Raw genomic sequence first — 15,431 nt, forward strand, 5'->3', positions numbered from 1 at the left:
AGCCGTTGGAAAATAAAAAGGAGAGAGAAGAAAACAGACACACGCACAACACACACACACACGACACCAAGATACTCTCTCCTTCTTTTTCTAACTTCGTTTTCGCTCAATCTCATATATGCAAGTCATTGCCCGCCACCACCCTTCTTCTGACTCATACAAACAAACTTTTAGCGTTGTTAATTTGCATTCGTTTTCATCTCAACCACTGAAACAGTGATAGATATCGTTATCCCTTTGCCCACAAGAGGAAATATCTGTTTTGCTGTTGAATATCCTCCTCCGCGCTCATTCAAGCATCCATCAAACACCTGCTTGAAGAAATACATGTTTACGTCTACGTACGCGCAGAAATGGGGAGGAATAGCAGGACAATCAAGAGGGTTTCGAGAATTGGAAGCTATGCAATAGCTTCATCGATTACGGACCCCACTTGCGTTTCTTGCACAACGTTCAATATTCTTGCTCCTATTTACAAAAGACTCAGTCAAGAGGTAAATGCTGCAGAAGGGAAAATTCATGCATAGTTGTTGCTGATATGTAGCTGTAGAGTTGGGTTTTCTTTCTTTTTTTGGTGTGTGTTGTGTGTTTTTGGAGGTGTTGCTGCTGCTGTTCATCTTTTGATATTGACGTAGACATTGCTCTGTTTTTTATGTCCTTTGCGAGCTTTGATTTGTCCTTATAGGGATGAAAGTTTGATGGGTTTCTCGTAATGTGCTCTGTGTGCGCGAGGACAGGATCCCAGTTACAGAGAAAGTGATGTTAAAGGTTTTTGGCTAAATAGGAACAAGAGAATTTTGGATTGGTTATTGTGTGAAAGAGCTTCTATTATATGCCTTCAGGTTTTGCGTTTTTTACTCTTCTTGATATTTATATCCAGTTTTTTTTTTTATTTGAAATGAAGATGTCATCTCAAATGATTTAATATGTTTGTGGGCTGTTGCAGGAATTCTGGGTTGGGAATGAAGAGCTGGTCAGTATTTACGATAAGAGGCTAGGGGCTGCTGGTTATAACTGCGTCAAGCTTGCCAGGACGAATAATCGAGGCGATGGTATTCCAGTCTTTCTATTGTTGGATTATAAGCTTTTACGTTTGTTATAATTTCAATTATAAGTGTTTCAATTTGGAAGAGAATGGAATTTGAGAATCTCCGGTTGTTTCTGTATGTCTTGTCAAAGTTGACCATCTCATGTGGAATCTGTATTAGGGGATAGGATTTTTTCTCTGATATATGTGTTTATTCTTGTTCTTTTGAGTTAAACTTGCCTTCTTTGTGCATGGCCAATTCATCCAATTTGAGGTTTTATACATGCAGATGTATACATGGAAGAGGACAAGATCATAAAAGTAGTAGAACTGGTAAAAAGTAACTTGAAAGATTGTTAGAATCACCTTCATCGTGAAAGATTATCTTCAGCAATATTCTAATAAGTATATTTGCTCATGGTCAAATAGGCATGAATTCTTTTCTAAGGACAAAGATAATAAGGAATAAGAGAAGAGAAGAAAGGACTAGCTCCAGCTGTTTGATGATTGTGCATCAGACTCAATTCTCTGCTGTACAGAAACTAAAGTTCATTTTGGAATCATACCTGTTTATAGAACTGTCTTCTCTAAGTTTGTCGATATAGTTGGATATTTTAGTTCTTAATACTAACAGCACCACTTTGTTCTAGTTATAAAGCCAAGTCTTTCTCGATTTTTGCAAGGTCTCCTGACTGCCGTGCATAAGGACTCCTTCAGGATCATCAGCCACAGAGAGCTGCTTTTCAATGATTTTGGTGACCGTGTTGCTCAGCTACTGCATGTCGAGCTGATTGTGCCCTTCTCACAATGTCGAAACAATAATGTCCGCCAAGAAATTCTCATAGTGAACACCCACTTATTGTTTCCACATAATTCAAGTTTGTGCCTGGAACGACTTCGCCAGGTATATTTTAATTCAATTGCATGATGCAAACATTCCGAAATCAATTATCGATATTATCAGGTATCTGATTGGCTGTGTCATTTTTTTTTGAAAGGTCTACAAAATATTGCAATATGTGGAGTCATATCAATATGAAAACAAACTCAATCCCTTACCTATATTACTCTGCGGGTATGTCTGTTGGCTATTTTCTTTTACATTTGAGCGGCTGTATTCTAACATGATATGTTTGGTTCAATTCTTTAACTTGTGTAGTGACTGGAATGGAAGCAAGAGTGGTCATGTTTACAAGTTTCTTAGGTCTCAGGGATTTATATCATCATATGATGCTGCTCATGTGTATGCCGATGCAGATGCTCACAAGGTAACTTACCTTTGGTTCCTAATTCTCTAAGCTACTCTTTACTTTTTGTAATCATTGCTGATGCCATATTCTTCCATGCAGTGGGTAAGCCACCGTAATCATCGTGGAAACATTTGTGGTGTAGATTTTATATGGCTTCTTAATCCTAATAGATATAGGAAATTACTCAAAACAAGTTGGAGTGAAGCACTGGCTGGAATGCTCAAGGTAAGATATACTTGTTGAACTTTCTGATCTTTATAAAGTGATTTGAATATCTTAGCTCAAATAGTTGACATATTTGCTATCTAGTTGCTTAGACTGCTAATTCATGCTTTTGCCCCTTTTTTTTTAGTTAAACGTTGGTTTGCTCATAAAGGGTATTAAGAGCTGCTAATTTAGTTCCTGTTCTTAGTAATTCATCTAAACTTTCAAGAAATTTGACTATTAGGTTTGCAATACAGCCACATTACCTGTAAGTTTCCTATTGTTAACGCATAAAAGTTCTGCTAGTGCTTTCTTTGATGACACTAGAGACAGAGTAGTGAGTTCTGTCATGAAGCAACAGCATAAAACAGCAGCATAAGTCTCGACGGGTGGGGGTGGGGGGTCGGTGGGGGAAGAGGAATAAGCCTGTATATATTTGAACATAGCAGTAAGAAGCATGCTTTGCTCATAACATATTTACTTGCGCTACTTGACCATTTCGATGAAGTATAATCTGTTTCAAATATTTAATGCTTTTGTATTATCTTGCAGCATCAACTTAAGCGAGTATCTCTGACCGAGGATGATGCATTTGCTTTTTTAAAGGCAGATAGCGAGGGCGATTACATCACCTACTTCGGCTTCTATGAAGCACTGCAGCAGGTTAGCAGCAATTTAACCAAGCTCAGTTTTCTTCCATTTAGATTTCTCATCCTCAATGTAGTTATTTCTCAAAAATAAACACTTAGCTACATTTGTTCAGCTGAATTTGGTTGGACATTGTCATGGCCTTTGTAATGAAGAGGTAAAGGAACTATGGCTGCAAGCAGATGTGGATGGAAATGGTGTTATTGACTATAAAGAATTTAAGGTGCTAAATTGGTGATCTCAGCTTAGCTTATTCATTCTCATCTAATGACATGGTTTCCTGTTTTTTTTGCGATGTGAATTATCATACCACGAGACTTCTCAATTTACAAGTTAATAGAAGTGATTAGGAGCCATTCTCCATTCATCCAAAACACAATATAGAAACATGCTTATCTCCCTTCTTGCGATACTACAGCAGCAAATATGGAACACTTACTCGGACCAAGGAGAGAGAGAGAGGGATCAGGTCTGGGATGACATCGTCAATGGCACAGTGCAAACCATCGGATTCAGTGTCAAGAATGCAGTTCTCTTCCCAGCAGAAGTCGAGAAAGGGATGTGGCCTGAAGATTACTCTCTTTCTGATCATGCCCGTCTAACAGTGGTCTTTTCACCAGTGAGGATGCCATGTTCTCGGTTGACATAATGATATTTGATGGTTGCTTCTTGAGATGGACATAGAATTTTACAAAGATTTATGAGTGATGAAGGAAATTGAGCGTTGGATAAGCAAGCAACGAGTTTTTTCCCAAATCATCAAGTAGTGGCATTTATGATCAAACATAAAGATGAGTGGATTTGCACTGCTATAATCGGAGGCTGAAAATGTTTTGCTCGTCTGCAAGAATTTTGCTTGTGTATATAGTACTAAACTGTGGCAAGGTGTCATTCCTCATTTCTGTGGCTGTAAATGGCTAGTTATATAGCCTCCGGAGAGGAACAAACAGATCAAATACTCTTATCAAACACCACTTTTGGAACTGGAATCAAGTTAAGGACTCAGAAACTTAGAACTCGGCATTCACATGCAGAAGAAAGTCCAAGTTGAATCAACTTGAGCTAGCGTCATTCTTCCAACACTATTGTAATCAGACATGTTGAAGGTGAGTTACTACTGACGGACATGAGCTTTTATTGGCCATTTTAGAAGAACAGCATATGAACGTGCCATAATAAGGATTCTAATCTTCGTAGGATTTCTCATTTCTGCAGGATGACTAAACAAGAAATTATGCGTACCCCTGATGATGCCCTCAAGGGACAACCTTGGACGAAGCAAATTAAAGACACGATATGAGTCTCATGGTAATGATGGTTACTCTGTGGTGGCATTTTCCAAGTTTCAAACAAGAAACAAAAGCTGTGTTCTTTGGGCATAGTCTTTAGATGTTTGCTTTGGGTGGAAGGAACTTATTTTTCGATGTATATTACCTATATATATGTAAATTTTTGGTTGTGTATGTTTTAGCTTACATTAGATCGATGTTTATGTCATTGTCCAACTTGTTCAATGGAAAATGACAAATGGAAAATAAATGATGAAGATATAAAATAGCAAGAACAAAAGTATATGGGGTGAGAGAGGCTCGAACTCTCGACCTCAGGATAACTCAGAAGCTATGAGACCTACGCGCTAGCCAACTGCGCCACCACCCCACTTGTTGGACACTGCAATGCAGACTCTTTACTAAACATTGGGAAAATGCAATTCCTATAAGTTAAGCGGATTGATTAAGAGCATGTGATAGTACTATTTGATTTTTATTATAAAAGGTTAAAATGATGGATAATTGGGTTAAACGACCAAAATTCACTACTATTTTGAAAGAAAGACGATTAAAATTTCTACATCCAAAGTTAGAGGACAAAAATTGTCAATCTTGTAAAAAATACATGACCAAAATCACAATTAAAACTTATAACTTGGACTATCACATCATCAAATATACAGAAAGCCCCAGTTCAGATACTAACATGACTGATGACATATAATTTCAACAAATTGATCGAAAAGGACTAACATTGCCATAATTTCTAAAATTACATGACCAAATTATGAATTTTAATTTGAACAGGATCAAAATTACCACCCCTAAGTTACAGAACTAAAATTATATTTTTTTTTCATACTATATTATTAAGGTCGAGGGATGTAGAGTAACCACCTCAATGGGCATTACGTATATAAACTAAATTAACTCCATATAAAAAAATAATTGTGGAGGAATTTTTGTTCCTTGTCTCATATTTTGTTCTCTCTTTTATCTCTATTATATTGTACTTTTTACCGTCATTAATTTCACATGCAATAGAAACATATCCGATATGTGTGCATGATGAACTTTTTTATTATTTTTGTTTAATAAAACAAACACTCAAAATAAAATTAGTTAATAAAAAAAAAGATTATTTTTGTGGAATAAATACACATGATTAGGGGCAGTTTAGACAATACACTCACGAGCAAAATGGGTGGTTGAGCTTTTCATTGCTCCCTGATTTGCCAAATACATGCTGAAATTTACTTTGCTTTTTTTTTTAACATTTTTTAAAAAAAAAATTGTGAAATAAAGAGAAAAAAAATAAAAATATATTTTTAGAAACTTTTAATATGTGTGGCGCTTTATTCTACACTAAAATAAAAATAAAATATATTATATTGTGTGTCTTGCAAAAATATGAGCAAACATTTACAATATTTTTTAGACAAAAATCGTAATCGAAACCAAACACAGCATTAGAATTTGTATCTATACTTATATATTAAGGGAGAGCACTTTTTTTATATTTTTAATTTTTCTGGATCTGCTTTTTTTTTTAATATTTAATTTATTCTTTTTTTTGTATTTATTCACCATATGACTTCCCACTCTCTCATTATTCTTTTATATTTATTTTTATGCATCCTTTTGTGACACCCACCTTGTTTGTATAATATTGACTTATTATTTTTTATATAAATTTTATATCTCACCTTGTTTGTATAAATTTCATAATAATTTATTATTTTATATATACTTTATTACATAATAAAAATTTTATTATAAAATGATATTATAGAATTTGCACACGTATATTTAACTTAATTTTATTTATTTATTCATTTAACTTTCGACTTCTCTATTATCATTTGATATTATTTTTTTTGTTACCATATTCTTATAAATTTAATATTCATTTATTAGATTATATATTTTTTAAAATAATAAATATTTTATTTTAAGTAATATTACAGAATTTATACATATAAATGTGCCACAAATTGCTAATTAGGATAATATCTGCTCACCGGCTTTCTTACAATGGCTGCTTTCTCCAACAAATCCCTTTCTGTCAAGAATCTCTTCATCACATCAAACATTCTTGATTAAGGCATAATTTTCCTAGAATTAAGATAAAACCTGGATTAATTAATGAAATTGGACATCGATCAACCTAATTATTAAAGTTGAAAATTTCCTAATTAGTGTTTGGTGGTTGTCCCATGCTGACTCATTTCCACCTGAAATCAGGTAAGCATTATAAGCAGATGAATTTGTGACGGAAAAGGGTTTCCTTATAAAGACTAGATTAACCATTTAAAAATTAGGGATAATTACACTCACATCTCTCGATGTTTGATATATAATTTAGGAAATTATTCTTCACACCATGAGGTTTACTTTCGTTTAATAAATAAGTTTATTCGTTAGTCAAAATTTACTAAATTTTATTAACATTAACAAAAAAACTAAATGAAAATTGATATTTACCCTCGATTGACTAATACTGACTTATAGCAAGTCAAACAATTTTTTTTTGACTAAACTAACCTTATAACGGTGAAGATATGCCTTCTCACATGCATTATCGCGTGAAGACATATGAGGGTAATTTGATCATAAAAAAATTTATATGACCTACAATAAATCAATAATAAGTTAATCAGGGATTGATATAGATTCTGTTTTTGTTAATATCAACAAATTCGATAAATTTTTACTCACAAAGAGACTTATTTGTTAGTCGAAAGCAAACTTTAGGAGTGCTGGATATAATTTTCTAAACTACAAAGGGTCTACGTGGTATTACACCAAACATCAGGGGAAAGGAGCATAATTATTCCTAAACATTAAAATTCACCTTTACGACGATTGTTTGGTTTGGATTTTGTAACAGCCTGATTGGCGTTTCATTGCATAAATTATTGAAGTCTCATTGCACAGGATACGAATAGTAAATATGACACATTTTATGTATATGTATAATTTTTAAAAATAAATTAAATTAACATAAAAAAATTATATAAATTGTATTATTAGTTTTTGTAGGGTAAAAAAGTACCTAAAAATATGTATTAAGTCAATAAATTAATACAAATATTATTTTTGTTTATTAAAAAATGATAAATATAAATAATAAATAATGTAGGGGGAAAAAAGTTACGAAAAGATAGTTGTGGAAAATCATGATAAATAGAGAAGTTAAAAAATAATGAATTAATTTAAATTTTTAAAACTAAATGATAGATTAAAATTAAGTAAAACACCAAAAGAATGCTCTAATTTTTTTTGAGTTTTCATGTAAATTACGTTTACATTCTATAATATTAGATCTAATTACATGAATGCTTCACGCTATTTGTAAAATTGTATGTATATCATTTAAAATTATAGTCAAACTACAAGTATATCCCTATTTACAACGAAATATTACACAAATACCTTTTCAGATGCATTACATTTTATAAACGATTGAAAGTATATATATATGTATATATATAAAATTAGGTCTAACTTTAGAAAACATCGATATAATTTATCGTACTTCCTTTTGTTATATAATTAGGTCTAATTTTAGTGCACAAAATACTTTTAAATATTTATTCATGTATTTAAAAGAATACATGGATTAATTTAATTAATCTATTTTACATTAATACAAAAAATAAAATTTAAATACACTAAAAGCTTGAAAAGTACACACACATATTTTTATTGATTCCTATTTAAAATTAAAGAAAATCAAATAAAAGGTTGTGGTTTTTAATCTGCTCAACTTCCAAGATAAAAGTAGAGATAAAATTATTCCTCTGCCAAATGCCAAACTGATACTGCACAGAATAAAAACCTGTCATAGAAAAGCACTTTTTCAGAATGGGATTGATGAAAGACATTAGGATAAATTAAAATCATGAGTTGATTACAAGTTCTATATGGGTTGATGATGAATTTTAAATGAATTGATAATGTATATGGGTTGGTGATGAATTTTAAATAAACTAGTGATGTATATAAAATGGTGATGGGTCTTACGTTCATTAAAATTGATTTAATTATACTATATATTACGTTCTAACTTTTCACATTTTTATGAGAAATAAAAATTTCAAAATTTATGTAGTAAATTATTATTTTTTAAATCAAAGAGAAAAGAATTAAAAAAAAGTGAAGAATTTTATAAAATAGTCAAAACTTGCGATTTATATGTCACCATTTGAAGTTACCTTTTTCTTCAGTATTAAATCAAGAAATGGGTGATTAGGTTGAAACAAACAAAGGATCTCACTAACTCAAATTCAAAAGAGCCCTGTCACATTGGATCATTACACTTCCTTCTATGAAATTTAGTATAATTACATGTAAATTTTATGTGATTTGAAAAATTACATTTAATATTTTTAGAATTTGCAAGTCTAACAATAAGTTCTCTCATTTAATCAAAATATATCGAATTTGCTTATATTAAAAAAAATTTATATTTACCCCCAATTCGACATGCCCTCCCTGCAAGTGCTTTTTAAATCCCACATTCCACCTTTAAGCCTAATATAATCCACACCGTCCATTCTTTTTAACAATTTTCTCGTATAAATGCTGAGCTGATTCTCCCCTCCCCACCCACCCACTGTTTCCCATTCCTGCTAAGGTTTCAATACTTTGATCAATGGGTGAAGAAGCCAAAAAACTGCAGGTTGGTGTTTGTGCTTCATTAATCAATTTCCATTAATACTAAAATGCTGTTAATTAATTTTAATAGGAAATTAATTAATTTGAATTTTATGATTTATTTACCTTACTAAGGCAGAGGAGAAGAAAGAAGCAGCATCGGGTTTTGTGTTGTTTGTGGATTTGCATTGTGTAGGATGTGCAAACAAGATTCTCAGCTCCATCTCTAAGATCACAGGTCTCTCTCTCTCCCCCAAAATCTTTAATCATATTAAAAAAAGATTTCAAGTTCCCTTACGTTAAATGGAACAGAAGATGCAATAAAACTTCAAATAAAAAATCGTTCTGACCTTAATTTTATGAATAGCCTACAAACATGGCAATTTTATTGGTGGATTCGTCCGTCTTCAACATGCTAACCAACTCGTTTACATCTTTTGCATGTTGAAGTTAACTATAATAACTGTGAATTGATCTGTCTTTTAGGAGGACAATCCTATGACGTGGACTCAAAATTTTCTACGTGGAATATCTTGTGTCCGAACTTGAGTGTGTGTGTGTGTGATATAAAACCAATCGTGGACGTTTTAGTGTTAGACGATATATTTTGAGTACATAATAGTGATATATGCAAAATGGTGGAGGTTGTAGGGGTGGAGAGAGTGTTGATGGACATGGGGAAGAATGAGGTGAGCATAAAGGGAGTCGTGGAACCGGAATCTGTGTGCAGTAGAATTATGAAGAAAACTAGGAGAAGAGCCCAACTCTTATCTCCATCGCCACAACCTCAAGGTGAACCCATGCCTGAATTTGTGGCCTCACAGGTATTTATCAATTACTTGAGGGACGCAAGGTGCAAATTTTATATCATCATGCTTTTCAATTAGAAACGCGACTCTCTTTGTTTTATTTTCTAACGCGATTCATGTACGTGACTGCAGGGTAGCACGGTGGAACTTACCGTCAACATGCATTGCGAGGGCTGTGCCGGGCAGCTCAAGAGAAAGATACTTAAAATGGCAGGTAATTATACATGTTAATAATTGTATTTTTTGTTCCGTATATTAAAAAGTAATACTTTGAGGACATCCAAATATATTAAAAACGTTATGTATTTAATTATCTGCAATTTGGACACTCTAGCCGCTAAATTTGTTTAGGATGAGCTGATTTGGCATTTTTTTAGAATTTTTTTTACATTGGATTGTAAATTACTAATCGAAATATATAAAACTTTTTCTCGACAATTAGGATGATGACATGGAAAACATTTGCAATTTTAATTTTGTATTTTTAGGGTGGTTATCATAGTTCTGTAACTAAGATCTTAATAATTTTATTTGTAAAATTTTTTTTTACTTTTTCAATTTCAGTGATTTCGATGAAAATTAAATTTAAAACTACGCGTGAAAAATAGGTGAAAACCTTTTTTTTTTACTTTTCCTTTTTTCTCACATATGAAAGGAAAGTTTTTAAAAGTAAATCAATCACATGAATAACTGTAGGAGTTAAAACCGTAGAGACAGAATTGAGCTCCGGCAAAGTCACGGTGACGGGCACCATGGACGCCGACCGGCTCGTCGACTACGTCTACCGCCGAACCAGAAAGCAAGCCAGGATCGTGCCCCAGCCCGAGCCCGAGCCCGAACCCGAAAAACCACCTGAGGAGAAAGAAGAAGAAAAACCAGGTGCTGCTGCTGAAGAAGCAAACCCCGAGGAAGACGAGAAAACAGACCCGCCACCGGAAGAGGAAAAGAAGGTAGACGGCACCGTAGCCACGGCGGAGGAAGGCGGTGAAAGGAAAGAGGAGGTGAGGAGTGTGGAGGAGCAAGCCATGCATAAAGTACTCATGTACTACTATCCGCCACTTTATGTGATGGAAAGAATTGCAGCTCCCCAGATTTTCTCCGATGAAAACCCTAATGCTTGCTGCATTGTGTGATGTTCAGGAAAAGAGCGAATTCTGTGTGTGTGTTTAATTTTTTCTTTATGCTATATACGATTTTTAATGATTAATTATAATATATATATCTTTTTTAGAAATAAGATATTGGCGAAGGATATTGTGATCTTCGTGTTTTCTAATTATAAAGTAAGTATCAGTGCACAATTTAGGGCGATAACAACGGCTTGTTCTGCATTTTTTCTGACACAATTTAATTAAAAATAAAATTTTTAATAATATATGTAATTATTAATGAAAATTTCATGACGTGACGCAATACAACCAAGAATACATTGACTTTAAGATAAAGGACCAAAAAAGCAATTTTCACTATAACAAAACCATAGCTCTAAATGATAATTAAAAATTTTTAAAAAAAGATTCGAAAGCAAAAAAAAAAAAAACGAAAAATCAATTTAATTACTTTAGCTATAATAATCCTTGACTATATAACATGTCCGAAAATTTATTTAGAAGAACATTAGATGCACATTCGGGATACAACATTAATGATTCTTCAAGGAAAACATATTTTGTCCGCTTCCCAATATTTCTACCCCAGAAATCCGAATTCGATCCAGCGTGGTAGGACCCACCCGAATTTTACATTCATAATTAAGATCCGATCCGATTCATCATCTCAATATAGACTCAGACGAGCCAAAGACAAAAATTCAGCCATATATTTGATGTAAAAGCATATTGATGCGGTTTGTGATTGGGTTGGTGTCCTATTGCGTGAGATATTATTTATTTTGATTTCATATAAATCTCATAATTTTTACTTTAAAATGATGTTTAGGAGGGAGTTTATAAGCCATTTATACTTCCCATTTGCTACCAATAAGTGATAGTGGTATATGGCTTTCTTCATACAGATGACACCAAGTGATGTGATTTGCAACTCGAGTGTCTTATTGTGCTAAGTAAATTTCGCTCTAATTTTGTATGAACTTCACGATTTTATTGTAAAAAAATATTTCAGTGGGAGAAAAGATATTAAGATCTATATCACTTATATTCCTCATGTGCAATTAATATAAATAATATTAATTATAACCATCGCATATTAACATCCAAGACCCAACACATGAAAGTGATATTCGAGGAATATTAAATTAAAGTTATCAATAGTTTAATAATCAAATTCCGTGCTACTACTTAATATTTCTTTATCTGAAATTATTGATATACTTAATTAATTATTAGTATATTAATGAGGAGATTTTTATAGTAGTAGTCATCGTGTGAAGGATTAATACTAAACAATCATTTTAGCATAATGTAATATATTATTGGGAAAATGATACTTTTTGTCCCGTAATTTAGAGTATTTATATTTTTTATCCCATTAGTTCCGAATTTATCACTTTTTCATCTTGTAACTTTTAGAACGTAGCACTTTTAGTCCAATAACATATTTTTGTTATATATTTAACAGAAAATGTCACGTGTTTATCACGTGACAATTAGAGTTTTTAACTTTTGATCTCATATGTTACAAGATTTTTATTTTTGATCCAATAATTTTAAAAACATAACACTTTTGGTCCCTAAGCACTTAACGGCCATGTGGCCTTTCCGTTAAATATCTAACAGAAAGGTGTATGAGACTAAAACTGTTACTTTTTAAAAGTTATGGGACCAAAACTGAGAATCTCATAACCAATGGGATCAAAAATGAAAAGACCCTAGGCTACAGGACAAAAAAATACAATTTCTCCTACATTATTTTTAAATTATAAATTCCCGCAAATAATGAAATTCAAACTTTTATGCAGACTCAATCTTATCATTAGGACAAGACATTATTGGTTCGGAACCACATCATCAATATAAACAGTACCGTTTTTTAGAAAAAAGTCATAATTACGTTATTACATCAATATTTTAATATAATGTGCAGCTAAAAAATACATCATTTTAATCAATACATCAACCTAACTAAAAATTATCAAATCAATAAACTCACATAAAAAATAAAATTAACACCCAATAGTCCAATAAAATTTAAATCCATGACCACAAACCAAATCATAAAATTTTAACTTGAGCGGCAAATCCAAGAGATCGCTGAATACAAACAGTACAATTATGGGGTTTGTAGAGTCACATAAAAAGATAAATATAAAAGAACAACAAATAATAATGATGTAACTCCATTGAAGTCAAAGATCAAATTATGCTCAAGACTTGCTCTTGTTATAAAAACTTCCCTTCAAACTTCCAACTTGCCAAATTGCAAGAACTCAACCACCACCACCCCACCCACCTATATATACAAACACCTGCTGTAATCTGTATATATATATTGGTCTAGAGAGAGAGAGAGAGAGAGAGAGAGAGTTGGAAGATGATAAAAGTTGGGAAAATGGTGGAATTAATGGAGGAGTACAGTTTGATGATACTGAGGAGAATGAGAGAGGAGCTGCATTTGTATTTTCTGCCAAGGCCTCTCCAATATTTGCATTCTTCTACTCCTCCACTCTCTTCTTCTTCCTTTATTTTGTATTTTTAGACAATAATTCATGTTAACTTCTTTTCATTTTTTTTCATGTTATAGTTTGCTGAATTAGCGGAGATTGGTTTTATTTAATTTGTTATTCCACTTTTTTTTCTTGTACAAGTAGTCCAAAATTTGTTCTGGTTTGGCCGTATTTGTTGGTTTGAATTACCGTTGTATTGGATCGGTCTTTGAATTTAAGTATATGTATTGAGTCGATTTTTGAATTTTATTGTACTTATTGATATAATGAAGCGTAAAAAATATAATAAAATCCATACCTTGGGATTTGAAGTTTATATCTTTAGGTATTGGGATTGAACAGTTCAAACTTTGGGTTTCGAGTATAAATGCAATTTATTTTGCTTGGCACTCTTTCCTAATAATCACTTTTGAGATTAAGAGGCTGTTTGGCTTATAAGTAGTTCCTTAAAATATCTTATAAAACAAAAATATTGTCATTCATACATACATTCTCTTTCTCTCAAATTTAAAAAAAAATCTATTATTATTTAAATTTTCTTGCATTCAGAAAAGAGAAAATACCTCAAGTCCCTAACATTTGTTAAGATATGAAATATCTTATAAATTTTAATATTTTAAATATTTAATTTTTTTAAAATATAATTTAATATCTTATCAGCTTTTAAAATATGGTATGCAACTTATAAAATATTTTAAAAAAATCGAGCCGAAAACCATCTATACAGTGGTAAATACAGCACTGAGAAATTGCATGATGCAATAATTAGGTTTTAATTGGGACGTATATAAAACTCTTAACAATTCCCACTTGTTCAATTAGTGATTGAACCAATTTCCCCAAAATGATGAAATAATTGTAGTTGATTAGGTTACAAGTCACTCTCTCATCAGGGGGGTTGAACAATAGTCAAAGCATGACGTACAATCACATCATATTAGGCTGTGTTTGGATGAATTTCAGATCCTTTTAAACATTAATTGAGTATTTTGAATTTATTTTCTCAATTTTTGAGTTTTTTTTTAACCGCAAACATCTGACTCAATATAAACTCACTTACCCGTTTAAGTACAGAATATGAAATATAGAATTAATCAATGCAGCTATTATACGCATCTTATAAACTCCTAAACATTTTATAAAATATTTAAAAGAGCTTATCTGTATAAAAGTTGTTTGGACGGTACGACATTCTTTGATGTTATGTCTCTTTATTCTGGAATTGCCATGATCATAATATTGAGTGAAAACTCAGTAAATGAACATTGAAATTTGCCGCACTTTAATTAGTAATTATGATTTTGATTGATTGCACTTAGATCCCTCTAAAATAGCATAATTCCACATTTTTTTTTCTCTTAACTTTTAAATTCAGCTTCAAATTAGTTTGTCTTTTTCAATAGTCTTGAATTTATTACATTTAGGCTGATGGATTTAGATTTAATGAAAAGATCCGGAGAATTTTTTTTTAAAAAAAATTATATCAAAAGGTTTTAAAATTTAAATAATTCAAATAAATTCGAAGAATTCAGCCATCGATCCAAATGTACGTAGCTTTAAAGAAATGTACTCATAGGAGAATGTCAAAAAAGGGACTTCATAGAAAAGTAGACGTTCCCTCGAGGAAATTCCAAGAACAGCGATACATTCCTTTTTCTAATAGTTTCAATTTTAGAATGACGTACTCGTTTAATATAGTATTATAGTCAAACCAGATAAGAAATTCGAGGTTTGAATCTCATTATCTCCCATTTATAAAAGAAAGTTTCATGTGCTCAGAAGGCATGTTAAGATATTAATATTAAATTATTTTCCTCTCCGCCAATTTAAACTTTTAAATGAAACGATCATTTATCAAGAATAAACAAAGTTACTTACACGAGCCGGTAATCTTGTCTGAATAATGAAAATAGGTATTAAAAAAGTGGAAGAGAACGCAAC

The 15,431-nt window shown here is 32.0% G+C and overlaps 2 protein-coding genes and 1 non-coding gene across 4 annotated transcripts; 2 read left to right on the plus strand and 1 right to left on the minus strand.

Annotated features, from left to right (window-relative positions):
- The first annotated feature begins 38 nt into the window (after positions 1–38).
- LOC105166797 (putative calcium-binding protein At1g02270) lies at positions 39–4,592 on the plus strand. Of its 2 annotated transcripts, XM_011086281.3 has the most exons (11): positions 39–494; positions 738–842; positions 947–1,052; positions 1,711–1,931; positions 2,026–2,102; positions 2,187–2,295; positions 2,377–2,502; positions 3,034–3,144; positions 3,245–3,352; positions 3,548–4,235; positions 4,345–4,592. In XM_011086281.3, exons 1-10 carry the CDS (start codon positions 354–356, stop codon positions 3,776–3,778), a joined length of 1,335 nt encoding a protein of 444 aa, XP_011084583.1. In that variant the 5' UTR covers positions 39–353; the 3' UTR covers positions 3,779–4,235; positions 4,345–4,592. The 2 variants fall into 2 exon arrangements, with proteins under 2 accessions (XP_011084583.1, XP_011084584.1); XM_011086282.3 differs by lacking the exon at positions 3,245–3,352.
- A 111-nt stretch (positions 4,593–4,703) lies between these two features.
- On the minus strand, positions 4,704–4,788 carry TRNAM-CAU (transfer RNA methionine (anticodon CAU)). Its single transcript is given in 2 exon segments — positions 4,704–4,739; positions 4,751–4,788. It is a non-coding gene; the product is annotated as a tRNA-Met (tRNA).
- Positions 4,789–8,975: 4,187 nt separating this feature from the next.
- LOC105166796 (heavy metal-associated isoprenylated plant protein 9) lies at positions 8,976–11,105 on the plus strand. The gene is made up of 5 exons (XM_011086280.3): positions 8,976–9,084; positions 9,195–9,297; positions 9,711–9,883; positions 10,001–10,082; positions 10,565–11,105. The coding sequence occupies exons 1-5, from the start codon at positions 9,058–9,060 to the stop codon at positions 10,999–11,001; spliced, it is 822 nt and encodes a 273-aa protein (XP_011084582.2). The 5' UTR covers positions 8,976–9,057; the 3' UTR covers positions 11,002–11,105.
- The last annotated feature ends 4,326 nt before the right edge of the window (positions 11,106–15,431 follow it).

This window comes from Sesamum indicum, linkage group LG7 (assembly GCF_026168435.1).
Source record: "Sesamum indicum cultivar Baizhima isolate 11 linkage group LG7, ASM2616843v1, whole genome shotgun sequence".
Lineage (NCBI taxonomy): Eukaryota > Viridiplantae > Streptophyta > Magnoliopsida > Lamiales > Pedaliaceae > Sesamum > Sesamum indicum.